Below are 26,860 nucleotides of genomic sequence, written 5' to 3'. Positions count from 1 at the left end.
GAACGTTGTGGTAAAAAATATTCAAAATCATGGCGGATATAGAAAAATATACAAATATGCGTTCTGTTTATTACGAATTATCCAATTAAAGTTTTCGAATAACATTATCCAATACTTAAGTAGAGTACTAATATCTGAGCAATTACCCCTAGGCTTATTATTATTAAATAGAAGAAGTCCAATTAACTTATCACAAGATTTAGACTCATAACCACCGAGAAGCACAGCAATCTCATCAAATTTAATTCGATTATAAGGTATAAAGTATGATATAATGCAAAGAATTACATAAAAAATATAAGAATATAAAAAATATAACGATTGCCTATAATAAATTAAGTAAGTAAAAAAAATATTAAATAACGAGTTAACGCTTATGAAATTTTTTTTAAAGATTCCTCAGATGTAATGTGGAGTACCGGCGAGTTATCTGTTCTTCGTACCATAATCGTGCAATTCCGGACCCAACAATAGACATAACCTTTTTCCTTAGAAAGACGTTTGGCTTCTCTCAATAATGCTTTGTTACGCGTGGAGAGGTGATCATTAACATATATTTGATTTTGCACCCCTGGAAATCCAATGTCAGACGCCTTGATGCTTCCTAATTTGCGAAGTGATGACAAGAAATCATCCTTTTTATATCGAGCCTGCATCTTCACAATAATAGGTTTAGGCTTTTTAATGTCTAATTCATTTTTGGTGGCTACTCGAGTAACAAAGTCAATGTCAGTGTCAGGGCACAATTTAAAGTTTGATCTTTCAGCAAGTAATTTAACTATATTTATTAAATTCTCACCCTTTTTTTGAGGTATGCCATTAATCTGTATATTAGAGCGCCGAACCCATTGCTCATTCTTACTGTGGCTTTCCTTTAAGTCCTTGATCAATGTCTTTAAGTAATTTAATTCCGCTTGCAAACTATGGATTTTACATAATTCGACCTCAAAATTATCTATTCTTTCATTAACACTTTTTACAGATGACTCGATGTTTACAATTCTTTCAGTCCACTTCTTGACCGTATCAGTAACTTTTTTCAATTCCTCAGTTATAAAAGTTTTGAATGACTCGATAGTTGAGCTTAATCTTTTAAAACGCTCATCGAAATGAGACATTAAAGAGTTTGCATCAACGTTTAAAATAGAATGCTGTTGAGACGCGGTCAGCTCCTGGGGACTGCTTTGACCAATCTTTTTAGAAATTTTACAATTAGGACACTTCCATTTGGCCTTATTCATTGGCAACATTTTCTTAAAATCATCTTCTGATAATCCAATACATTCGTGATGGAAGTTACCTTGACATCTAACGCATTTAATAGATACTTCAGGTTTTAACATATCCATACATTGTTTGCAATCCATTTTGTTTTATAATGTGAGGCAGGTAAACAAAAAGAAACACTGCATAAGTATTACTTTGCTTAATAAAAATGTCACGTCCAAAACGTCGTAAGCGCCGTGTATTCCGTGTCGCTTACGCGTTTTATACAACACACTGGCCACTCCACTAGTTTACACCAATTATTTCGATATTTTCGTTAATTTTAAGTTTTAATGTTTATTATTTTAGTTTTTATCAAGCACATTTAAACTTGAGTATCTAATACACTTTAAAATAGTTGTTCACTTCAAAAATATATCTTTTAATTTGTTATAATTAATTAATTAGTACGAATGGGTAGACGACGTATGCGTATCGTGCCGATAATATTTATCGACACTTACGAGCGAAATTAGCGCTTTTGCGGAATAGTCACTATTAATATGCGTCACTACACAGTACACTAAAGCGATCAAGCGCAGCGGTGATTTTGAATCGCATCTCGATAGTGCGAGTTGTCGTAGGTCATGAGCACATTGAGTTATTAGAATTATTTGATAATGTTTTTGTTTATAACATCTGAATCCTTGAGTTTATTTATAATTTTACATAGTTAGTTTACACTTTTCACAGGTAATAAGTAAATGTAACTTTTAAAACCAGATTCGAAATTTAACCACAATAACTAAAAAACAACGGAGCGTAATGTTATGCGTCTGCGAGCTCAATTAAGTACAGATGGTCTAGTGGCCTTTTTGGGAGCACGAATCATAATTTTAGAATGGAGGTAACTACAGTCGATTGTTCCGTTCAATAACTTATAAGGGAAAACGCTATCGAAGAAGCGTCTTCGTAACTTGGCAGCTTTTTAGCTAATTTTGACTATAAGATAAATGCCATAAGGACCTTTTTTGTACACTTTCAAGCCTATTCTTGTAAATATCGTAGTGAGGATTCCATACAATGCTACCGTATTCTAAAATACTGCGAAATAAAGCAGTGTATGAAGTAGTTTTAGTCTGAGGCTTTTTAAAATCCCTACAATTACGTATGTTTGAAACATGAACAAATGTCATTAATAAAGATGTTAAACAGTAAAGGCCCCAGGTGGGATTCCTGAGGTACTCCAGAGTGAGATATAAAGTTGGATGAGTAGCCATTGATAACCACAGTTGATTTGCGATCGTGGATTATCTCCACGACACCAGTTAAGAAGAGTGCCCGTTATACCAATCGATTCGAGTTTTTGCAACAGTTTATGATGATTAACTTTATCAAAGGCCTTACTAAAGTCGGTATAAATAGAATCAATGGGGTTGCCACTATCCACCGCCTCAGTAAGGTCTTCAACAAACGAAACAAGGTTAGTTGTAGTAGAACGGGCCCTCAAAAAACCGTTTTGTTGCGGTACAATGGTCTGTTTTGGTTGTGATAAGATACATGGGTATACAAGAAGTTCGAATATTTTACCAAACACTGAGATTACAGATATCGGTCTATAATTTTCTACAGAAGCCCTATCACCTTTTTATGCAATAGTATAACCAAGGCTTCCTTCCAAGCTGAGGGGTAGACAACCGTACTCAATGAACGGTTGATGATTAAGGTAAGACTTGACTAATTCATCAACACACTTGGTAACAAATAATGCTGGTATACCATCCGCACCAGCCCCTTTTGAAGAATCTAGACCTTTTAAAACTTTAAGGATTTGACCGGAAGAGAATGGTAGAGACAACTATTAACAGTTAAGGCTTTAACAGGATTAGGCTGAGTAGAAATAGACACAGAACGATTAAAGACCGAGGAAAAATGTTTAGCAAAGAGATTACTTATATCCTCATCCTGGGTGGCCGCATTAGAATTGTAATTTATTTTAATTAGGTATGTGTTAATTGCCTTTTTTCAGTTTAACATAGGACGAAATAAGCTTAGGATTTGACCTTAATGATAACTCAAGACGCTCCAAGTACTTTGAGTAGGAATCCCATAAAAGTTTATTGCATCTTTTTCTTAATAAATCAAACGTTAGAATATCACGTGGATTATTTTATATTTACGTATTTCATATGCATATATATTTTTCTTTAATGCAGTTAATTAGCCCGTAGCTAAACCAGAATAAATATTTATTACTACAATGACTTGATTTAGATACATGTTTCCGAATTAGAACTTGTAATTGTTCATAAAATACTGCAACCATAAAGAATGCCTCGTGCAAATAACGTGATACGCATTTTTACAACTCGTACAACACAGCGAAGCATTTAATACGTTAAGGCAACCGGCGCATTTATTTCGTTCATTTTTAATTAAATTAACTAATGGAAATAAAATAATCACGAAACTGTTATACATATAAATATTTATTTATATAATCATAAACTAAAGCCATTCTCTGGCAAATATTGCATGACCGGCAAGAATGACTGCTGAGGATCACCAGTTTGATTCCCGATCTTCATTTTCTTGCAGAGGTACCTCTTAGATTTAATATTTAAATGTACCTGTAATCAAAAAAACACATTGGTCACAATTGAACAAACGAGCTTATTATTAATTTTCTTATTAAACATTTGAAAAAGAAAACTTTGTTGTATGAATATCGTTAATGTCTCTTTCAAAGATTTATATTATATATTGTTCTCCAATGGAGTGATTAAAGGTAAACAAACCTATTTACATATTCTATACAATTTGCTAATATCTCTGCTGCATTATGCACTGCAAACAGTTCTCGATATATATTTTTATTATAGAATAAATTGGCGGTCGAGCAAATGGGCCTGATGGTAAGTGGTCACAAACGCCTATAGACATACAGAGTAAGAGATATTAACCATCGCTTACATCTCCAATGCGCCACCAACCTTGGGAACTAGATGTTATGCCTTGTGCCTGTAATTACACTGGCTCACTCACCCTTCAAACCGGAACACAACAATACCAAGTACTGCTGTTTTGCGGTAGAATATCTGATGAGCGGGTGGTACCTACCCAGACGAGCTTGCACAAAGCTCTACCACCAGAGAATAATACAAAACTAATCTACTTATATACACTTTCGATTTACTTCCAAAATTAAAAACGCAATTCAACAATCCACAATGAACACCACAGATTATTAAGATCTCGACCAGTGACGTCATATCAAGTCAGGGTCACAGTTGTTTATTTATCTTTACAATGAAATCGACTATATAAGAACCCATATATACTTCCTTCTAAACCAATTAGTTTATAAAAAGTACACTCCAAGTCATTCGTTCATTCATTTCGCTCACCTGTCGATGATGCTTGTACAAGTTGGACTGTTGCGAGAATGTCGTCGGACAGAACTCGCACATGTAGGGCCGCTCGCCCGTGTGCGTCCGGATGTGGGACTCGAGCTGAACTTTCGTCTGACGAACGAAAACGAGAACTTAATTAATTGTATATTGAAGGATTTTAGAGAAAAATCATAATAAATTAAAAAAAAAATCAAATTTATTTGTATTCATGTTTTTATATTTTATAACTGTAATATACTAAGTAGACAGTTTTAAAATAATTCTAAATCGAGGTCTATTTCGGTGCGTGACTAATTTCCGCCCGTGCATGAGCGGGTGGTACCCACTCGAAATTGCACAAAGCCATGCCGCCATATAAAAATTAATAAGGACGCACATTTCTTCACTTAATTATTCGTTCACTATTTAAGATTATTAACAATAAAATTACGATTATTTTGCCGAAACCTTAAACAATAATAATAATGTCCTCTTGTCAAGAATCCTCGACAGAAAATCCTAATATTTTTTTCTTGTTTCCGACCTAAGGTTTAAGCTCAGGATCTGCGGCCTTGTACCTAGACACTAGACCACCGAAGTCTATAAGACAGATTTTTCAAAATCAAGCTAACAATACACACATTTGTAAAATTTTAAAATTCTCACCGGAAATCCCTTCCCGCAATGGTGACACATCCGGTTATTCGGCCTCCCCTTGTGCACGGCGCGGACGTGTTGCTCGAGACCGACACGATTTTTACTCGGCTGATATGAAATTAAAAATATAAATATATAAAAACTCGTCGCTCAGAGAATGCATTCATGCACAACTGACAGATGTCAGGACCACAGATATAAGACAACATAGACATTTAAAAAAAAGACAAGATAGACGTTAAAAAAAAATGTTTTTTATTTATTTAAATTTAGAACATTATTATAATTCATTATAAGTTAACATAAGTACAAAGTTTAGTTAGTAGGGCAAACAAGCTCCACTTTAAAGTTACATCGTACGTTCGATAATCTGTCAGAAATGCGTCCTCCTAACTGCCAGAGCGGATTGAACTTTTGAACAATTTTGATCTTAAAATGACACGACGTCATCCGCTCGACCAATCTGTGAATACCACAGATTACTTATGTGGTATTTATTGTTGATTCTTTAAATAATGACGTTTTTATTATCGGCAAGTTTTATATCGGAACTGTGGAAGTAAAATTAAAGCGGTTGTACGTGGTTTAACGAAATAGTGTTGTGTTATAAATAAAGATATATTAATCGAGAACTGTTTGTTGGTACAGCAAGCTATTAGCAAATATTTAATTTAATTTAATTCGACTCAAAACAGTTTACTTCCTATTTAAACCGGACAACCGCAATGCTGTTTATACCTGTAATTAATTATTCTAATACAACTAGACCATCATATATATATATATATATAAGCTATTATTTTTAATATTATTTTATTATTTTAAGGACTATAAATAAATAAACTTAAGGTTGCTTTGTATCCAAAGAAACGACATTTAAAGTTTATTATTCCGTTTTTCCTCTCAATTCCTTATTACTTTTCATTTTTTTTCCCTTTTCTGGCATGTATCTACGTTACTTTTCTTACTAAATAATTTTTCTTTTTAAACATCGAATCTTTTGTTAAATGTCATTTCTAATTTTTTTTTTATTATCATATATAAACTATTACACAAAAATTAAATGCCAGTATCAATGCAAACTAATCGAACATTAAAGAAATATAAATACAATTACTTCTTTACATACTACTTCACTATATATACTTTTACTAATTGTTTTCTCTCATATATATATATATATATATATATATATATATATATATATATATATATATATATATATATATTTTACTACGCCTTTAAAGGTATCTAGGAATCTAATCTAGTGTGCAATGAATTGTCGAGGAATCGCTGACTTTGATAGTACAATTTATATTAATTTCGGAATCAGAGATCAAACAATAGTGCTGCTAATTTACTGGTGGTAGGGCTCTGTGTGAGCTCGTCTGGGTAGGTACCACCCACTCATCAGATATTCTACCGCAAAACAGCAGTACTTGGTATTGTTGTGTTCCGGTTTGAAGGGTGAGTGAGCCAGTGTAATTACAGGCACAAGGGATATAAAATCTTAGTTCCCAAGGTTGGTGGCGCATTGGATATGTAAGCGATGGTTGACATATCTTACAATGCCAATGTCTAAGGGCGTTGGTGACCACTTACCATCAGGTGGTCCATATGCTCGTCCGCCTTCCTATTCTATAAAAAAAAATATGTAAATAAAAACCCTAGAGTTAGATAATACTGTAAACAAATTGTGTACATGTATCTTTTGCGTGTGTAAATAAATTATTATTATTATTATTATATAGACTGTTCTAAGAGGATAATTCCTGTGATGGTTGTGGGTTTACCTTGTAACATATCGGGCATTGGAAGGTCCTATGGAGGTGTTTCTCTTCTATATGATCCCTCAGCTTCGTCTTGTCAGCGAACCTCATGTTACAGTGGTCGCAGATGAACCTACAAGTACAATTCATATATATATTAAGTTGGAAGTGTGTACACTCCCGTGCCTCGGAAAGCACGTAAAGCCGTCGGTCCTGCGCCTGAACTCTTTCCGGTCGTGTCGGATTGCCGTCCCATCGGATTATGAGAGTTAGGGAATAGAGAGTGCACCTGTGTTTGCGCACAGACTTGTGCACTATAATATCTCCTGCGCAGTTGAAATCGGTCGGAAATCTGGAGGACATAATTAAATACAAACTTGTATTTAAAAAAGAAAGAGCATCTACAAAATTTCTTGTCGAACCCTCTCGGTAGAATCCACATTCCGAACCGGTGTTACCGCTTAACGAATCATAACTTGCAAAAGTCTATTTGAATAAAAATACTTAAGATTTGATTTTTATATTTGATATTTATAAATGTGGAGACATTTTTAAGAAAAAACTACTCTACCAATAAACGTATATATATAAAACTTATACCGGATGACGAAGACGGTTGGTATTGGAATCGGTGGTGGGGCTTTGTGCAAGCCCGTCTGGTTAGGTTAACCACATCAAATATTCTACCGCCAAACAACAATATATAGTATGATTGTGTTCAGGTTTGTTCCTGAGTGAGCCAGTGTAACTACAGGCACGAGGGACATAACATCTTTGTTCCTGATGTTAGTGGCGCGTTGCACATTAATATTTCTTAATGTGCCAATGTTTATGGGCAGTGGTCATTAATCCATGTTTATTATTAAAAAAAAACTTCCACGCTTCGACTTCAACTGACTGATGTCATGAGCCAGTCACTTTTTACCTAGCTACCTGCCTAGGACCTGGATGTCTACATATATAACCTAGTCACTACAACGCTGCGTTCAATAACAACTAGGAACTAACTTGAGCTGATCGTGCGTTACGTGCTTCAGGCTGTTCCTGAGGTGACGCTGTAACGAACAGACAGACGAAAAGGCGATTTCGCAGGACGCGCAGTACGCCCTCTTCGATGGACTGCTGTCTTTATTCTGTAAAAATAACAATATTTTATCACGTACATATTTTGATCAATATTAATACTTGTGTGGTAGGGCTTTGCGCTAGCCCCTCTGGGTGGGTACCACCGTCTTCTCTTATATTTCACCGCTAAATTTATATAGTATTGTTGTGTTGTGTAATAGTCGAGATGGCCCAGTGGTAAGAACGCGTGAATCTTAACCGATGATCGTTGGTTCAAACCCGGGCAAGCACCACTGAATTTTCATGTGCTTAATTTGTGATTATAATTCATCTCGTGCTTTACGGTGAAGGAAAACATCTTGAGGAAACCTGCAAGTGTCTAATTTCACTGAAATTCTGCCACTTGTGTATTCCACCAACTCACATTGGAGCAGCGTGGTGGAATAAGCCTGTGAATGTCCCACTGCTGGGCTAAGGCCTCCTCTCCCTTTTTGAGGAGAATCCATACCTTCTCCTCAAAAAGGGAGAGGAGGCCTTACCCAGCAGTGGGAAATTCACAAGCTGGTACTTGAATTGTTGTGTTACGGTGTGAGCGGTGATTGAGCCAGTGTAACTACAGGCACAAGGGACATAACATCTTATATATATTCTGTATATATATTTATTTAGGATTACCGACATGACATACAGTAATAATTTACAAATTAGGTGTAAGGGTAAAAATTATATGTTTTACGATTACAATTTAAGAAATATAATATATAACTGGTATTAGTATCTACGGCCAATGGTGACCACTTACAATCAGGTGACCCATTTACCAGTCCGCATACCTTTTCTTTTTATAGAATAGGAAGGCGGACGAGCATATGGGCCACCTGATGATAATTGGTCACCAACGCCCATAGACATTGGCATTGTAAGAAATGTTAAACATCGCTTCCATCGCCAATGCGCCACCAAACTTGATAACTAAGATGTTATGTCCCTTGTGCCTGTTATTACACTGGCTCACTCACCCTTCAAACCGGAACACAACAATACCAAGTACTGCTGTTTTGCGGTAGAATATCTGATGCGTGGGTGGTACCTACCCAGACGAGCTTGCACAAAGCTCTACCACCAGTACGGTACCAGTAGAATATCAGATGAGTTGATACTCAGACGGGCACAAAGCTTACCATATAAGTATCAAGCGACAATAACTCCAAAACATTTTTTTTGGATTTGTTTAATTTTAAACTCACCTGCGTGTCATGCTTCTCCAAATGCCGCTTCAGGCTCGTTTTCCATCTGAATACTTTATTGCACACCGTGCAGGGGAACTCGTTCTGTGATTCGTGCACCGTGCTGGAATCATGACACAGTATTGAATATATTAACATTAATATCAACATAAACTAACGTGGTTTCGCACCGTAGACATGTGTCCGCGCATTTTAACAAAATATATTGTTTTGTCGAAGTGTATTAATCTCGAAACGTAACAGCCTGTGAATGTCCCACTGCTGGGCTAAAGGCCTCCTCTTCCTTTTTTGAGGAGAAGGTTTTTGGAGCTTATTCCACTACGCTGCTCCAGCGCGGGTTGGTAGAATTCACATGTGGCAGAATTTCAGTGAAATTAGACACATGCAGGTTTTCTCACGATGTTTTCCTTTACCGTACAGCACGAAATGAATTATAATCACAAATTAAGCACATGAAAATTCCGTGGTGATTGCCCGGGTTTGAACAAAATCGGTTATCGGTTCAGATTCACGTGTTCTTACCACTGGGCCATCTCGGCTTAATCTCGAACAGATATAACAAAACCTGTCACACGAGAACGAAGCCGCGGTCGTATTTCACAAATATTATATATAATTTGTGAAATCGATTTGTAAATCTGAAATCGGATAAAAATCAGTTAGCGTTAAAAACCAAAAACGCCCATGTCTAATATATATATATGTACATAATATATCCGATTTCGGTAACGCCTAGCCTCACCAAATCGCTTACGCTCAGGCAAATATAGTCTTTAAGTACTTAATAGTAAGGTCGATGATTGTGTAATAGATTTCCATAGCAGAACCAACAAATCGAAATCCGAATCGCAAAATTCGCGCTATCCTTTTTATTCCGCTTTATGCCAATCGGTTAGAAAGAGAGAAAGCTAATTATATATCACGCAACAATCAGTTTGCGTTTGGATACCATACACGATTCGTTTGGTGATACGAATCGATTTGTGTTTGAAATCGGATTTTGAATTCGTTTTGATATATCGGACGCATGCATAAGTATATACTAGACTAGCTGACCCGTGCCCACTTCGTTGGGCGGTAAACATTCATCACAAGTAAATGATTAAATTATGACTATGGTTCGGTTAGTACTGAGTGCTATGATTGATTTCCTGACTGCCAAAAGTCGCGTTGGCCGAACATTAATAAAATTGTCTCGCGTATTATTGATATTTTAAATTATCTCTTAAACAATGCAACCAAAAACATACGTAAAAAAACCGAATGTTATCTCAATAAAATTTCCTTGGTGATAGAGCAATTTATTTCTAAATAGACTGATGAATGAATGAATGAATGACGTGTTGTATATGAAAAAAAACCGTCTAATAGAAATATCATTCGATAGATTAGGACACGCACGCGGTTCAATACCTACGTCGTATTATCTCTTTGGCCATTGGTCCAAATTATATGCAGTAAAAGGGAAAAGTCTTTTGTGTTACACACTTGAGACGATAAGTTTACTTATTTTGATAATAATTCATAATTGCTGATAATATAAACATGACGTAAAATGACCTTAAAATTATTATTTTTTTAATATAAAAAACTACTTTTTGTGACTTAAATATAAAAGTTAGACATATGCTGTCGCTGATTTTTTTGTAGGCATTATCAAGCTCTACAACTTTTCTCTAGAACTCAATTATATCTCTCATCGTTAAGGCAGCGTTCGTAAGAAACGTTTTCGTTCGACCGTTTTTACTCCGACTTTGCAAATCCGACTACCACGAAAAAGTCTTTTCATTCTTCGGGTTGATATATAGCCTATGACACTCACAAATGATATGGCTTTCTATTGATAAAATAATTTTCTGAATCGGTTCAGTAGACCCAGAGATTACCCCCTACAACCTCACAAACTTTACCCCTTTATAATGTTAGTACAGATAGACAAATCACAATTAAAAATAGTAACTGTAAAAATGAACTTGGCGAATGGTGTTTAACGGTGTCTAAGTCTATTAGTTCGAACACACTTACCGACATACACTATTGTATAAACACTTGCCGTTTAGCTTAGCTTAGCCCCGACTTCGTACGGATAATTTAGTTTTTTTTTTTTTTTTTGGTAAGTGGTCACCAAACGCCCTTAGACATTGGCATTGTAAGAAATGTCAACCATCGCTTACATAGCCAATGCGCCACCAACCTTGGGAACTAAGATTTTATGTCCCTTGTGCCTGTAATTACACTGGCTCACTCACCCTTCAAATTTGCTGTTTTGCGGTAGAATATATGATGAGTGGGTGGTACCTACCCAGGCGAGCTTGCACAAAGCTCTACCACCAGTAAAACTAATAATATAGTAATAATTAATGTCATTTTTATAAAAAACGACTTCGCAAATAATATTTAATTTAAGCACAAATTTGATCACCATTAAAAAGCTTATAGTGAGTCAAACCTTAAAACATAGGCATATGCTATCGAGAACTTTTTTTTAGAACTTATCAAGAGAAACAATTCCGTCAGACATGATTGTTGCGTAATTTTAACCGTTTACGCAGCACACGCAACGTTATTTGTCAAAAGGAATCAATTTTTCAGTTTTTGCAACATTTTTCATTAATGAATAATGTCCACTCGTATTGGTCGTAGTGTAATGTTATATAGCCTATAGCCTTCCTCGATAAATGGGCTATCTAACACAAAAATAATTTTTCAATTGGAGTCAGTAGTTTCTGAGATTACCCGGTTCAACCAAACAAACTCTTCAGCTTTATAATATTAATATAGATACTTACAGGCGATGATTCATGAGTCCAGCTCGATGGCTGAAGGTCTTGTCGCACTGCGAACACGGCACACGAGCCTTGTGCGTGTCGCCATGGATCCTATGACTATCTATAGACCTAGAAAAGAATGATTATTAAATGTAATGTATCAAGTTTTATCAAAATCAATTCAGCCAATTAAGGTCTTTGATTTAGAAAGGCATTCTTTTGAGACTAAGGGAAAAAATCTATGACTCCATTAAAACACACCCTAAGTAGAATCGACATTAGTTCGGAAGTACTTAGGACCTTCTTAAATGGATTATTAATAAAAAAAATTATAGAGTAGGCGAACGTCGCTGAAACTAGCCGAGAGAACTAGCCGACAGATGACATTCCTGATTTTTAAATATACTGAATTTGAAATATACTTTTTTTACATTTTCATTTCAAACGCGCTCCCCTCACAATGTCCCTTTACAATTTAAAAATTAAAAAAAAGTGCTTAAAATTTCTGCGTCACTATCTCTTTTGGGTTTATTTTATTGACTTGCATACAAAATTTCAAGTTCCTAAGTCAACGCGTTCAAGAGTTATGTAAGCAACAAAGTACAGTACACTTGCGTAGAAAAATTTAGGCTCAGGAATGTCATCTGTCGGCTAGTTCTGTCGGCTAGTTTCAGCGACGTACTAGGCGACTGGTCAATGGGTCACCTAATAGTAAGAGGTCACCACCGCCCATAACGATTGGCATTGTAAGAAATTTTAACCATCCCTTACATCACTAATGCGCCACTCACCCTTGGAAACTAAGATGTTATATCCCTCGTGCCTGTAATTACACTGGCTCACTACACTGAGCCTTACTGTTTAACGGGATAATAAGCGATGACTTGTATATACCACCACCACTTGGTGATAGGGCTGACATAAGAGTAATATTTCTTATAGCACCATTATCTATGTACGGTGGTGACCACTTAACATCGGGTACCCAAAATTATCGAAAGAACCGTCACATACAGACATGGCAAAGATGCGTTGCTATTTTATATGTAATGTCACTCACTTGGAAATCATCCCACATATGTTACACTTGTATTTCTTCAGAGAGATCTCGTGTCTCTTGTAGAGATGCTGGTACATCGCCTTCAAGTCTGATGAGCGTTTCTTACACACCGAACATTCGTACCTTGAAAAACAAAAATTATATGTAATCATAAAATTATTTGTCCTGTCAATCAAACGCACAGCAAAAACTGAGTCTTGGAGTTTGAGCAATTTTTTTATATTATTAATAAATATATAAATGTTTTTTAAACTATGTTACAAAAACAAAATACAACGAAAACGCCAAAATGGCCCAGTGGTAAGAACGCGTGAATCTTAACAGATGATCGTGGGTTCAAACCCGGGCAAGCACCACTGAATTTTCATGTGCTTAATTTGTGATTATAATTCATCTCGTGCTTTACGGTACAAGAAAACATCGTGAGCAAACCTGCGCGTGTCTAATTTCACTGAAATTCCGCCACATGTGTATTCCACCAACCCGCACTGGAGCAGCGTGGTGGAATACGCTTCAAACCTTCTCCTCAAAATGGGAGAGGAGGCCTTAGCCCAGCCGTGGGACAATCACAGGCTGTTACTATATATATATATATATTGTAAGTGTGCTTAAATAGAATCTGTACTCCTGCCATCGAAATCGTATATATGTACATACCTCTTGGTATGCCTCCTGTAGTGCGCTGTGAACGCCTCCACTGTTGATATAATCGTTTTACATATTGAACATATATAATTCCCGGGAATCTGAAAAGATATATATATATATATTGAATTCCATTTATATATATATGCCATTTATATATAAATATATATATATATATTTGTTGTATAATCTATGTGGAGTATACTGTATGTTTCCCAAATATAATAAAAATAAAATAATCGGAAGCGCTCGTCGCAATGGCTGAACCCTGGAGACCCAGCCAAATCCTTCCCTAAACGAAAATTGACTCAAAAAAAGTCAGTGTTTGTTGGACTAGCGCCGATGTTGTTCACTACAGCTTTCTAAAATCTAGCCAAACGATTACGGCAGATATTTATTGTCAGCAACTGCAAACCATGAAGGAAGAACTAGCCTGCTAAACAACCGATATTGGTCAATCGCTCCAGGCTACTGCTGCTTCACGACAACGCAAGACCACACACAGCACAATAAACAACCACTAAGTTAGATGAGCTACAATTGGAATGTCTGCGACATCCACTGTACTCCCTTGCTCCAACAGATTACCATTTTTTCCGGAATGTGGACAACAACAAGTAAAAAAAAAATTCAACTCCGATGCGGCAGTCTAAACCGCCTTCAAAGAGTTTATTGATTCTTGCCCCCATGGTTTTTTTAGTAACGGGATCAATGAACCACCTATGAGATGGCGAAAGTGCATAGATAACAACGGTGCCTACTTTGGTTCGAATTAAACATATTTTACAAAGAAAAAATTACTTTATATTTCTCCCGTACAAAACGGCAATTTCATATGTAAGGACCTAATATTACTACAACAATTGCCAAGCGGCGCGGCAAAGCATTATATATACATAATATTATTAAATGTTAGAAAAATACAATTTAGAAGAGGGTATCTGTGAAAACTCTGCATTATTGTAGACAGAGAGAAGAGGTATGAGTGAGTGAGTATTTATTAATATTTATTTTATTTATTTATTTTTTATTGCTACTTTTTATACAATTAACTTTAATAAAAATATTTTACATAATAATTATACAGTTTGTTTCATATTTATATATTTGTATTATTTTGTATTGCTTTGAACATGTATTTTTAATAGTCTCTTAAAGTGATGCTTGACTTTTTGCTTCTTTAATATTTTTTGGTAAATTATTAAATCGTTTCGCTCCGTCCAACATAATATTTTTCTTCCCATAGTTAATAGTACGAGGTTTTGATAGTTTTATGTTATTAGCGTTTCTTAATTTCATTCTTTGTGATTGTTGGTTTTTATTCAATTGTATTTCTGTGTGTATATTTTTATCCAATATTTTTTTGATTAGTATGCAAATAAAGTATTGAGAGTTTTAGAGACATTCATTATTTTTGAATCTTTGTAATTTTTTTGTGTTGATGTAAAAAAGTCGTAATAAAAAAGTATTTTTACGAATTTGTTCTGCTTAACTTTTGATTGCGCCAAGTTTGTTGGGGCAGCTGTACCCCAGATTTCTATTAAATAATCTAAATGTGGTTTGATTAGGGAGTTATAAATCGTATACTTTACTGGAATCCATTTAATGATGTTAATTTTGTCGAAGTTAGGTGGCTATCTAAAATTAATCCTAAATACTTTTATTCCCCTACTTTATTTATAACTTGATTATTTATCATTAATGGCTTGTGGTGTGTTATTTTCTTATTATTGGCTGAAAAAATTATATAATTTGTATTAATTGTGTTTATTGTTAGTAGGTTATATCGGAACCAGATATTTATTTTTATTTTTTTATAGAATAGGAAGGTGGACGAGCATATGGGCCACCTGATGGTAAGTGGTCACCAAACGCCCTTAGACATTGGCATTGTAAGAAATGTCAACCATCGCTTATAGCCAATGCGCCACCAACCTTGGGAACTAAGATTTTATGTCCCTTGTGCCTGTAATTATACTGGCTCACTCACCGTTCAAACCGGAACACAACAATATCAAGTATTGCTGTTTTGCGGTAGAATATATGATGAGTGGGTGGTACCTACCCAGACGAGCTTGCACAAAGCCCTACCACCAGTAAACAGTGTGTAAATAGTGACGCAGAACCGAACCTTACAAAAGTGAATTCGAAAGAAGAATTTTCGGGCGCGCTAAAATAACATTTCGCAGCAAACAGAAGCATTATGAGCAGGATGACCATATAAGGGATGAAATGAGTGAAATACGCCAGCAAATCTAATATTATGTCAACATTAACATCTATAAGTAACAGTCAACATTAACATCTATAAAAAATAGATTAAAACTGACCTAACGTGCTTAAAAAATAAAAATAATAATATCCCGGGACATTATTCACACACGGCCATCTGATCCCAAAGTAAGCTTGTACAGAGCTTGTACTATGGAAACCAGGCAACTGATATACTACATATACTACTTTTCTTTTGTAAATACATACTTACATAAATAATTAAACCCAGCCTCATGACAAACAGATATGTTCATGCACAAAAATGTCTGTCCTGAGTGGGAATCGAACCCACAACCTTCGGCGTGAAAGGCAACTTACCACCCACGCCAACCGGCCCGTCAATATATCTCTAGAGAGTAAAATAGAAAACCATCGATCTTTGGTTGGAAAATCAGATTCATCTTCAGAAAAACATTCTTATAATATCAGTGAAAATGTAATAACAGAAATTAATGAACGGAAATTAAGAAGTAAAAATATAATACTTGTTGGAATTCCGGAACAAGTTGACGGACGGACGAAAGAATTGAGAAAGATAAGACAGAGGTAAGTAAAACCTTAAAAAGAATTGTTACAGAGTGTCCAGAACCTGAAAGAATCTTCCGGGTTGGAAAATATGATCCTAAATATAACCGTCCTATTAAAATAATATTTAAATCAAAAGAAACAACATTAACCCCATTACGCAAGAAGAAAAGTCTAACTGATTTAAAAATATGTTCCGATCAGACACCTTTACAGCAAATTTGCTTTAAAGCTTTTGCCCCGTATATGCTCACTTATGATTTTATATACAGAATTTTGATGAAATTAGACACATACAGGTTCCTCACGATGTTTTCCTTCATCGCCAACGAGTTTTTTTTTTTAATTTTTATACTACCTACGTACACTGTCTAATGGATAATCCGAACCTTGGACCTTGGACCTTGGACCCACCGATTTATAACAGCGAGGGAATAGTGCACTTGTGTTTGCGCACAAAATTGTGCAATACATGTCCTGCAGTCAGATCACCACACAACTACAAACCCTACCTCATGTTTCTTCGAATGATGAGCCCTTTGTGATGATGCACAGTTGAACAGAATAAGGCACGTTTCACACTTGTACTGTGCGCGTACGAAGCTCTCTCTGTTCGCGATACGTGATCTCTCCGTTTGCATTTCGTCGTAAGTGAGATCGACGGTTATGAACTTCTTTTTAGTCTGGAAAATTGCACAAAATAATTATTCATACAACTATAAGACCAACACCGCGTCAGTCTGTATGTCCGCGGTAAACTCAAAAACTACTGAACAGATTTTCATACGGTTTTCATCAATGGACGGAGTGATACATGAGAAAGGTTTAGATGTATAATTCGTTAACGTTTCTTGTAAATTTGCTGAAATATCACGATGATTGTTGAAGATGTCGGAAAAATCGTGCCGACTGCAAGCTTTACTTACGTGCCGTGTAAACGAATAGAGTTATATATAATACGATATAAACATTTTATATAAACTCTTAATCTGACCGTGAAAACCCTCGAAATTTTTTTTCGAACTGTCTAGTTGCTGTTGGCCCTAACGGCTTCTACAGCGTCACCGGGCGGGATGGGGGAATTGAACTCAGCCAGATATTGGGAACCACACGAGGGTCTCAAGAGAAACGGAAACCCTAAGGGCGTCTCCTGTGAGGCCGGACCTCGACTTAGGACGCCGTTGAAGTCGGGAGGGAAGGACGTGTGCATTTCAAACACCGTCATAGCGTCGACGGGTCGTAATGAATGAGGGTCGTCGACCCCGCCGGTGGGGTCGATGTGTGTTTATTCTTTAACCTATCGTGTTAATATTAGCCGATGTATTCTTATCATCGGGGGCGATAAAAGCGTCTTTAGGACGCCTACGGATCGATAAGGGACCGTGAAAACCCGAAACGGATAGCTCATATATAGCAACGGATTTTATACTATACGAGACGAAATGCTCGTTGATCGGATGAAATAGTAAATACGGCCGGTAGAAATTGGCTATCCAAAGCCTAAAGGATATCTGGCATACCTTGGAAGAGGCTTTTACCCGAAGGGGCTCCTCACAAACTATGTATAATATTATGATATTTGTTAATTTGTAGTATTCCTTTTTTTATTATATATAAAATAAAGTAGATTCCTAAATAGATTGTTTTTAGTCTTTATTATGTTACGTGGAAAGAAATAAAGCTTTAATATTATTATACTACACGATACGCGCCACTCATTAGGAAGTAAAGGTGCGACGTCACAAGGGAGCGTCATGCCGTTCGCCGACACGGCATACGTCCGATACGCGACAATTCATGTTTCAAAAATAAATAAATACTAACCTTTTTCGGTTTCTTTGCGGACGAACCTTCGTCTTTATCAGCGACTTCACTTAATAAAGATTTAATCTCTTTATCCAAATCATGTACATCAATATCTGAATTGCGGGAACCGTCCATCGAAATGTCGTCTAGAAGAAATATTTATATAAAACTATTACAAACGAAGGCTTAAATCTTTATTAAATGAAACGAACGTTTAAATGACGTCACCTGATGGTCAGTAGTCGGAGGTCAGTGGTGGTGTAAGGAATATTAACCATCCATGAGCTTGAGAACTAAGATGTTATGTCCCTTGTGCCTGTACTTACACTGGCTCACTCACCCTTCAAACCAGAACACAATACTAAATATTAGCCAATCGGAACATATCTAAGGATACAAATATACAGAGTGAAAGCGACGCAAAATACACAAAGACATGTGTGTAAAGGCGTACGGGCGTGCTTTCATGTTTTTTTTTTATTATAGAATAGGAAGGCGGACGAGTATATGGGCCATCTGATGGTAAGTGGTCACCGACGCCCATAGACATTGGCATTATAAGAAATGTTAACCATCGCTTACATCGCCAATGCGCCACCAACCTTGGGAACTAAGATGTTATGTCCCTTGTGCCTGTTATTACACTGGCTCACTCACCCTTCAAACCGGAACACAACAATACCAAGTACTGCTGTTTTGCGGTAGGATATGTGATGAGTGGGTGGTACCTACCCAGACGAGCTTGCACAAAGCCCTACCACCAGTAAATAACATGTACGCATTATTGCGTGTGAGCGCGTCGATATAAAAATATGTATTTACTTGAAGCAACTTGTCGTGCGTGTGCGTTTGTGTGAGTGTATGTATGTGTGTTTGTCTTTGTGTATGTACATCCTATTCCAATCGAAGATGAACAAACCTTAGATTTAGCTCTGCTATATTAAGCACGCTTATATACAACATTATATTAACCTTCTCCTCAAAATGAGGAGAGGAGGCCTTTAGCCAAGCAGTGGGACATTCACATTCTGTTACGGTATATACAACATTATAACGTCATTTTTTTTGGTATTCATAATGAATATCACAGATTAATCTCCAATTATATAGTTTCAAATCAGTGCTACAGCCTATATATATGTATATATGAACGTGTGTGTATGTACGTATGTGTATATACGTGAACTGTATACATATTAGTATATATACAATGTGTGTGTATATTATGTATGTATGTATGCACATATTACCTGTGTCCATTTCCATTTTTAAATCATCAATCCTCAAAAATTCATTTTCAACTTTCAACTCGGGTTGCATTGTTGAACTTTTGTTTAATGAGTTCTGCGAATGAGAAATATTATTTATAATAACAATATTTTTATAATTGAAAACATCGTAAGAAAGCCTGCGTGATATAATAATAATATCCTGGGACATTATTCACACGCGGCCATCTGATCCCAAACTAAGCAGAGCGCGTACTATGGAAACCAGACAACTGTTATACTACATATACTACTTTTCTTTTGTAAATACATACTTATATAGATAATTACACCCAGACTCAGGACAAACAGACATGTTTATGCACACAAATGTCGGTCCTGGGTGGGAATCGAACCCACAACCTTCGGCGTGAAAGGCAATTATCTACCAACCACGCCAACGGGCTCGTCAAATTGGGTACATTTACTTAACTTTTACAAGTTTTAATATAGCATACTTACTCTTTTCTTTATTTGAGTTTTCATTCCATTACTTGTATGTAGGTCCGGCTCATTTTTATCACCTAAACTTAATGTCGAATTTTCACTAATATCGTTTGAATTTTTTCCCGAATCTGTAACAGAAAAAACAAATTACATATATGTAGCTGACTTCATCGACAAGTGCAGTAAAGATTTATAAAAAATATGTCGATGCGCATTTTTAAATAGGTAGGCGGACTGGCATATATGACCATTTGTACACTCGATGGTAAGTGGTCACCACCCGCCCATGGATTGGCACAGTAAGAAATACAAACGCCTACCCATTGGAGCGTAGTGGAATAAAATTTAAAACTTCATATTTAGCTTAATTGGTGGTAAGACGTTGGACACGCCCATCTATGTAACACCAATTTAAGAGAACATAAAAATATATATAGATTCGCATAAATGAGAGAAACAGGTGAATGTTCTATAGACGAGTCGCTTATTTTTGCTTTATCTAACATCGAATGTATGGAGAGACAATTATAGATCGGAGAGACGATTATAGATCGGGGAGACGATTATAGATCGGGGAGACGATTATAGATCGGGGAGACGATTATAGAACGGGGAGACGATTATAGATCTGGGAGACGATTATAGATCGGGGAGACGATTACAGATCGGGGAGACGATTATAGATCGGGGAGACGATTATAGATCGGGGAGACGATTATAGATCGGGGAGACGATTATAGATCGGGGAGACGATTATAGATCGGGGAGACGATTATAGATCGAGGAGACAATTATAGATTGATTGAATTATAATTTGCGGCCCACGTCACGTCGCGTCGTCTTGTGCTCACCGCAACCATCTTAAATTATTATTAAATTAACATACATACACCCTATTACAATCGGAGTTATTTATTTATTTATTTATAATAGCACACTTACAACATACATATAAATCATTGTAAAGATTAATTTATACAACAATAATAGTATATCTAATATGCATGTCCATTACAAGTGCACATAGCACTTCCAGATACAATCTAATCAAATTCAAATTAAAAGTAACAAAAAATCATCAGTAATTTTTAAAAAATGTCAAAATTAAATAATAAATAATGTCATTGTTATAATAAAAAATCAATTAGCGAAATTATAATAAAAAATTATTAAAAGTATTAATTAAAACTAATCATGCATTTTATAATAATTAAATAACTTATTTCTAAAGATTTAGGGAGAGTCACAAAAAATGTAAAAGCCGAGATGGCCCAGTGGTAAGAACGCGTGAATCTAAAGCGATGATCGTGGGTTCAAACCCGGGCAAGCACCACTGAATTTTCATGTGCTTAATTTGTGATTATAATTCATCTCGTGCTTTACGGTGAAGGAAAACATCGTGAGGAAACCTGCATGTGTCTAATTTCACTGAAATTCTGCCACATGTGAATTCTACCAACCCGCATTGGAGCAGCGTGGTGGAATAAGCTCCAAACCTTCTCCTCAAAAAGAGGAGAGGAGGCCTTTAGCCCAGCAGTGGGACATTCACAGGCTGTTACGGTTACGGTCCGGTATCGATTTAACGATATTGTTATATTTATTACACAACCGTACTAAGGGAGCTTGTTTACCAATGGTCTTTACGCAAGGAGTATGAAATATTTTGTGTGTGTACTTCTGTGTGCCCTGAACGGAACAGATATCAGTATTCTTTCAATTAATTTTGAGTTTATTAACTTATAGTTATTTAGGAATTTAAGTGGTAACAATTCGCGCCTACTGCGAAGACAAATCATATTAAATTTTGCCAAGTGTTGTGTTGTGTACTGTCTGTGCGAAAAATCCTTTTCATGATAAGCAAGATGTTTCGTAAAGGCTCGTTGAATACTCTCAATACGCTGAGAGTTTTTTTTTTTTATAGAATAGGAAGGTGGACGAGCATATGGGCCACCTGATGGTAAGTGGTCACCAAACGCCCTTAGACATTGGCATTGTAAGAAATGTCAACCATCGCTTATAGCCAATGCGCCACCAACCTTGGGAACTAAGATTTTATGTCCCTTGTGCCTGTAATTACACTGGCTCACTCACCCTTCAAACCGGAACACAACAATATCAAGTATTGCTGTTTTGAGTGTACGCTATAAAATGGATTCCATATAACACAGTCAAACTCAAGACAGCTACGCACTAATGAATTGTACAAGAGTAATTTAGTTTTTCCTGTAAAAGCCTTGAGTGTTTCGCTTGATGAAACCAAGATTTTGAGCAGCTTTAACAACTATGTTATCAACATGAGTTGCAAAGGTTAGACGCCTGTCAATAGTGAATCCTAAGTCTTTAATTTAAGTTGGAATAAAGGTAATCAAACCTTATATTAACAAATTGCATGCGATTTTCTAATTGTTCTGCTGTATTACTATAAACAGTTCTCGATTAATTTACCATTATTTATAATACAACACTATTCCATTTAACTAGTTATAACCAGATTAAACTAATTTTCGAAGTTCCGATTACAAATCCGCGGTCATTGAAAACGCCATTTTCTACGAATCCATGGTGAATTTCATAGATTATTGAAGATCTCGACCGATGGTATCGCGTTAATTGATATCGGTGACCAATGATATCGATGTAAAAGCTGTTCATTTGGGTTTAATCCTCTTGTGGTTGGAATACGCTATAAATACTTATTTATTAATTTTATTAACTTAATAACCCGATCACCTTTTTTCAGAACGTCATTCGGTTTTTTTAAAAAAAATGTTGCTATGGCAACTATAATAACGAACGTCAGAACGTGTCCATGGCAACGGAAAAATAGCAGTTGTCAAATTAGAAAAAATATTAAGACAAATATAAATTCGATTACTCATAAATTGCTATCATTATTACCTCCCGACATAACATCCTAGTAGCCAAAGTGGGCATTCACCATCAGATGACTCATTTGCTCATTTAAATAAAGAAGCCCAGCAGTGTAAATGCTAGAGACCGTTACATAAAAGTCGATACAAACCGTTCTTCCATTCAATTTTCACTTCTTTCAAATCCGCTCGCAGTTCGATTGCGACAGGATCTTTCTGGAAACGCGCATTGGTTCTCTGTCGCGATTTATTCGTTCTTGTAACGTTCTGGAAAATCGTTTTCCATGTGTGAACATCTTAGCGATGACGTCAGTATAAGATTTGTTATTGTAAGCGCGTTAGTGTGTGCGTGAGATCGGTACACGAGTTCACACATAAATTCTCGTGAGTACCTTAACACACACATAATTTTTTTTATTGTTCACTGACACATTATAGACGTAACTTTTTTGTGACAATTATATTATACACAGATAATACGATGACAGGAAAAAAAGCAAATTTATTTTACTTCCAAAATTCCTGCAACGACTTAAATACCACAGATTATAACAATGTCATGTCAATTCAAGGTCATAGTTAATTATTTGTCTATACTCCTCTCGTGGTTGGAATAGAATATGCTTGAATCATAGGAATGAGATGGAGTTGTTTTTACCTACCTTCTTTTTCTTTCTATCCATTACAACATCACAGAGCACCGTTTGTATTGCCATCTCTGGTTCCGTATCCGATACGTCGGTTGTGACGTCACCATTTTCTATTTCATACTTATTTATACCTGAAAATTATATCGATTTAAGCAAACATGCCTTTATCCATTTCTTTTTGTTCATTGAACACAAGTTTAAGATAAAAAAATATATATTTTTTTTATATTAGGATCTCCAACAAGGAATACACATGACAAGCTTTAATATAATATGCGAGTTATAAATCTATGCGCTCCCGCAGTTACAGGAAACCACAGCACAGATAACTCAGTAACAGCTAATAAAAATAGTGAAATTAAAATTAAGAACTTAACAAATTAAAAGCGATATGACTTAAAGAACTAAAACAAAAAACATAACTTATGTTAAATGACTAAATAATATTAAAAATTTGAAAGCAAATCTGTCTGTCACGCTTTAACGACTAAACCACTAAGCCGATTACGATAAAATTTTATATGAAGCAAGATCGAACACCAAGGAAGGACGTAGGCTACTTTTTTTAAACCTACCTCCCCCCCTTACTAGCGAAAACTAGAGTATATAACTCTTATTACAGATATAGTCAATTCGGTCAAGGTTGTATACAAGATGTTTTTTGCACACACTAGCAAACAAATGCTAAAGCTAAGCCCACTAAAATTTCGCAAGCTTATAAAATGTGTCACATGAAAATCTCCCGTATGTGTATCCTCCAACGCACATTGGAGGCTAAACGCCAAGACTTCTCCACAAAAGGAGAGGCCTTAGCCAAATTTGGGGAATTTAAGACATAATTTCTACAGAAACATCCAAAATAGTTTATAAATTCCTCACCTTCACACCTCTCTACTTTAACTAGCTTGACATCGTTATTAGGAGCTATGGATACTGGGTCGTTGACGTGGACCTTCAACCTTGGTGTACGAGAGACATCACTCAGTAAAAATTCGTTGAGATTCTGGAACATTGAAAGAAGAAATTTGGTACAATACAGTAACAGCCTGTTAACATCCCACTGCTGGGCTAAGACCCCCCCTCCCTTTTGAGGAGAAGGTATGGAGCTTATTCCACCACGCTGGTATAAAATACACATTTGGCATAATTTCAATGAAATTAGACACATGCAGGTTCCCTCACGATGTTTTCCTTCACCGTCAAGCACGAGATGAATTATAAACACAAATTAAGCACATGAAAATTCAGTGGTGCTTGCCCGGGTTTGAACCCACGATCATCGGTTAAGGTTCCAACCACTAGGCCATCAAATTTGGTAAAACTATACAAATAGTAAGTCAAAATATATTTTTATTCGAGCAGGTGATTATAAGCACATTTGTATCATCCACCAGTTCGGAATGTAGATTCTACCAGCAAAAAACTAAATAGTTTCTCTTTTTAAAAATCAGAAAATTAAATGTAATAATCATATATTTACTGGTGGTGGGGCTTTGTGCAAGCTTGTCTTGGTATGTCTCGGTATGGTTGTGTTCCGGTTTGAAGGGTGAGTAAGCCAGTGTAATTACAGGCACAAGGGACATAACATCTTAGTTCCCAAGGTTGGTGGCGCATTGGTGATGGTTAACATTTCTTACAATGCCAATGTCTATGGATATTGGTGACCACTTACCACAGGCCTATATTCCCAACCTATTCTATAATAAAAATAATAAACAATGAACATAACCAACGACTAACTCCAAGTTCTTCTAACATTTATACAATCCTGTACAGTATAATAAGATCAATCTATTACAATGGTGACCTTAACTAGAGAGGTAATGGCTTAGCTAAGTTTGATGAATTTCTATCCAACAGCTTAAAAACCATTTTTTGTGTTTTCCGGTATGAAAAGTAAGGTAGGTGTAATTACACAAGGGACATTAATTCTTAGTTCCCAAGATTGGTGGTGCATTGCAGATGTAAGGAATGTTTAATATTTTTTTTACAGCAACAATGCCTATGGACAGTGATACTTAACCATCATGATGTCAAATTGCAAGACCGCCTACCAGTTCTAAATTAAAAAAAACTGATTTTGAAATTGGAATGGTTCTAATTTTATTTTTATATAATGATGTGTCAGTGTAAAAAGTTTTTATTTATTTCAAAATATATTTTACCTCGGTATAAGTTTGTAATATCCTATAAGAGTCCTTGACTTGTTCTCTGAATGATAACACTTTCTTCAGAACTGCATCACACTCCCAACAAATTATTGGAACCACAGTTTGTATATCATTGAGCTGGAATAATTTAATTAATGTATATGCTTTAATCACAAATTTATTTTACTTTCAATAATAATACAAAAATAATACTTTCAAAAATATACTTTATTGCACACACATTTTGAATCGTGAAATATGATGCTTTTATTAATTTTGAGAATTAGAATATTAAATCAAATAAGCATAATGATTATAAGCCTTGCTCTCAATGGGCAATAAAAAAATAGCAATATAGTTAGCAAAGACATGATATAAGTCTAAGAAGATAAAATAAGATAATATTAAAAAAGAACCTTTGCTCTAGATCCCTATACTCCGAAAGGTAAACAGATCTACAATTAAAACGTAAAATAATTTATACCAATGTTGTATATATTTTTTACTTACTTGTATCTCGTTCAGTATATCCATATAATATTTTTTTAATTTTTCATCTTTAACTTCATGTATAGATCTACCAACACAGAGACATGCTGTACACAGCAAATTGGTTTTAATATCATTTTTATGATCCATTGATATAATGTATATTCTCACTAACGCGTCGATTTAAGCGAGTAACTTTAAGAATTATAACAAAAAGAAATACATTTCATTCAAGTAACAACCCATTTCTTTTGGCTACTTTCTCTTAAATTTATAAATAAAAAGTAAATGAAGTAATTTACACAGTTCTATTAGATTATAACGTAAATTTTATAGAGCTTTATACATGTTTTAGATATACTGTTACTCTTTAACGTTTTACATCAAATAGCATCGCAGATTGTTTAATTTAAAAAACAAAACAAATCTAAATATAATGATACCACCAATATCGTTTTAGCGTTGTACTATGGCTTATACTGTAATTTGTTTTACCGATAAATCAATATTTATGAGCTAGCCTCAATCATTGATAATACTAATTTATTAGTTATAAATGTAAAAGAAAAATA

General features: G+C 35.5%; 2 protein-coding genes across 2 annotated transcripts; both read right to left on the bottom strand.

Moving 5' to 3' along the window:
* Positions 1-374: 374 nt before the first annotated feature.
* Positions 375-1,367, bottom strand: LOC126779846 (uncharacterized). The gene has a single exon (XM_050503969.1). The coding sequence runs from the start codon at positions 1,365-1,367 to the stop codon at positions 375-377; it is 993 nt and encodes a 330-aa protein (XP_050359926.1).
* A 2,318-nt stretch (positions 1,368-3,685) lies between these two features.
* LOC126779922 (PR domain zinc finger protein 5-like) lies at positions 3,686-26,767 on the bottom strand. Its single transcript, XM_050504111.1, has 18 exons — positions 26,310-26,767; positions 25,815-25,937; positions 24,529-24,652; positions 23,662-23,780; positions 23,152-23,266; positions 20,145-20,257; positions 19,665-19,758; positions 18,433-18,560; positions 17,121-17,291; positions 13,822-13,910; positions 13,165-13,287; positions 12,126-12,233; positions 9,337-9,439; positions 8,033-8,157; positions 7,049-7,157; positions 5,265-5,363; positions 4,614-4,730; positions 3,686-3,836 (listed from the first exon to the last, which is right to left on the bottom strand). Exons 1-18 carry the CDS (start codon positions 26,436-26,438, stop codon positions 3,708-3,710), a joined length of 2,118 nt encoding a protein of 705 aa, XP_050360068.1. The 5' UTR covers positions 26,439-26,767; the 3' UTR covers positions 3,686-3,707.
* Positions 26,768-26,860: the final 93 nt, after the last annotated feature.

The sequence above is a fragment of the Nymphalis io genome, chromosome 30 (assembly GCF_905147045.1).
Source record: "Nymphalis io chromosome 30, ilAglIoxx1.1, whole genome shotgun sequence".
Taxonomy (NCBI): Eukaryota; Metazoa; Arthropoda; class Insecta; order Lepidoptera; family Nymphalidae; genus Nymphalis; species Nymphalis io.
This window is presented reverse-complemented; position numbering and strand designations above follow the sequence as displayed.